At 62.0% G+C, this 1,446-nt stretch overlaps 1 protein-coding gene across 1 annotated transcript; it reads right to left on the reverse strand.

Annotated features, from left to right (window-relative positions):
- Window positions 1-251: 251 nt before the first annotated feature.
- Window positions 252-1,194, reverse strand: POMC (proopiomelanocortin; the record flags this gene model as incomplete). Its single annotated transcript, XM_027633636.1, has 1 exon — window positions 252-1,194. A coding segment is annotated over one exon (570 nt), but the record flags the coding sequence as incomplete, so codon positions are not given.
- Between the last annotated feature and the right edge of the window lie 252 nt (window positions 1,195-1,446).

The raw sequence follows: 1,446 nt of genomic DNA on the forward strand, positions 1-1,446 counted from the left end.
CCTGTCCCTCCCTGCCCCGGTTGTTTCCATGGATCCCTCTCTGTCCTCATGGAAAACTCTTCCCAACTCTCCGCCCCCTCCCCGATTGGATCCCCCGGAGCTCCCAAACCCGGGGCTGCAAAATTCCCTCTCCCCCATCCCCCCAAATATCCTCCTGAACCCTTTTCCCGGCTCTTCCCACCCTCAGGAATGACTCTGGAATTCCTTCTTCTCTCCCGTCCCTCTCGACGTTCCCAAAAAATCCCCGCCTCTTAATTAGGATTTGGATTTATTTTCCAAGTTTTCCGCCTCATTTACAGTATTTTACAGCTCGGGGGGGGGGAAGGGGGGGATCCCAAACCCATCCCACCGGGATTCGGGAGCCGACCCCGCTCCCCGCGCGCATCCAAGGGCTCCAACCCCAAATTCCCGCCCTCCCCCCTCCCCTAAATCCCGGGATCCCAGGAGCGATTTCCAAGGGAAGCGGCGCCAAAACTCCGGGAACGAGGGGGGGGGAGGGAAGAGCGGGAGGGAGTTAAAAAAATCCCGAAATCCTTTGGGATTTTCCCGCGGGACGCTGAAGCTCCGGGAGGATGGGGGTGGGGGAGAAGGGGGAGGGAATTCCCGGCGGGAATTTTTCCCGCCTCACTGCCCTTTCTTGGAGGCGCTTTTCCCCAGGGTGTTCCTGAAGAGCGTCACCAGCGGGGTCCTGCCCTTCTCCGAGCCCATGAACCCCCCGTAGCGTTTATCCAGCGGCGATTCCCAACGGGATTTTCCCTCTTCCCGCCTTTCCTTCCCTTCCTCCCGGCCGTCCCCTCCCTCCCCCAGCTCCCGCCGGAATTCCAGCGGGTATTCCTGCTCCTCCTCCCCCTCCTCCTCCACGCCGTTGGGATACACCTTGACGGGTCTCCTCTTGCGGCCCACGGGTTTTCCCCAGCGGAAATGCTCCATGGAATACGAGCGCTTCCCTTCCTCCTTCCCGCCGGGAATGGGGCTCCCGGCTCCCGGCTCTTCCCGCCGCTGGGAATTCGGGATGTCCCCGGCTCCCTCTTCCCGTTTGGAGCCGCTGCTGCTGTTCCCGTTCCCGAATTTATTCCATCGGAAGTGGCTCATGACGTACCTGCGGATGCTCTCGGAGAGCGGCTGGAATTGCCCGTTCCCGGGATACAGCGGCGCTTCCAAGGAAAGGCCGGCTCGGCACGCGGCGGCGCATTCCTGGAGGGCGGGAATTCCATGGGTGGAATGTTCCGGAGGGAGAACTCGGATGTGGGAGGAAAAAGGGAGGGGGGGACACGCCGGAATCGCGGGAGCGTCCCGAGTGTTGGGAGCTCTCCGGGGAATCCTGGAGTTGTGGGATGGGTTGGGCGAGAAGGGACATTGGAGGTCGTGGAATTCCAACCTCGGCAGCTCCCGCTATCCCAAGGAATCCAACCCGGCCTTGGACACTCCCAGGGATCCAGGGGCAGC

The sequence above is a fragment of the Corapipo altera genome, unplaced genomic scaffold, assembly GCF_003945725.1.
Source record: "Corapipo altera isolate COAL_440 unplaced genomic scaffold, ASM394572v1 58765, whole genome shotgun sequence".
NCBI classification, from domain to species: domain Eukaryota; kingdom Metazoa; phylum Chordata; class Aves; order Passeriformes; family Pipridae; genus Corapipo; species Corapipo altera.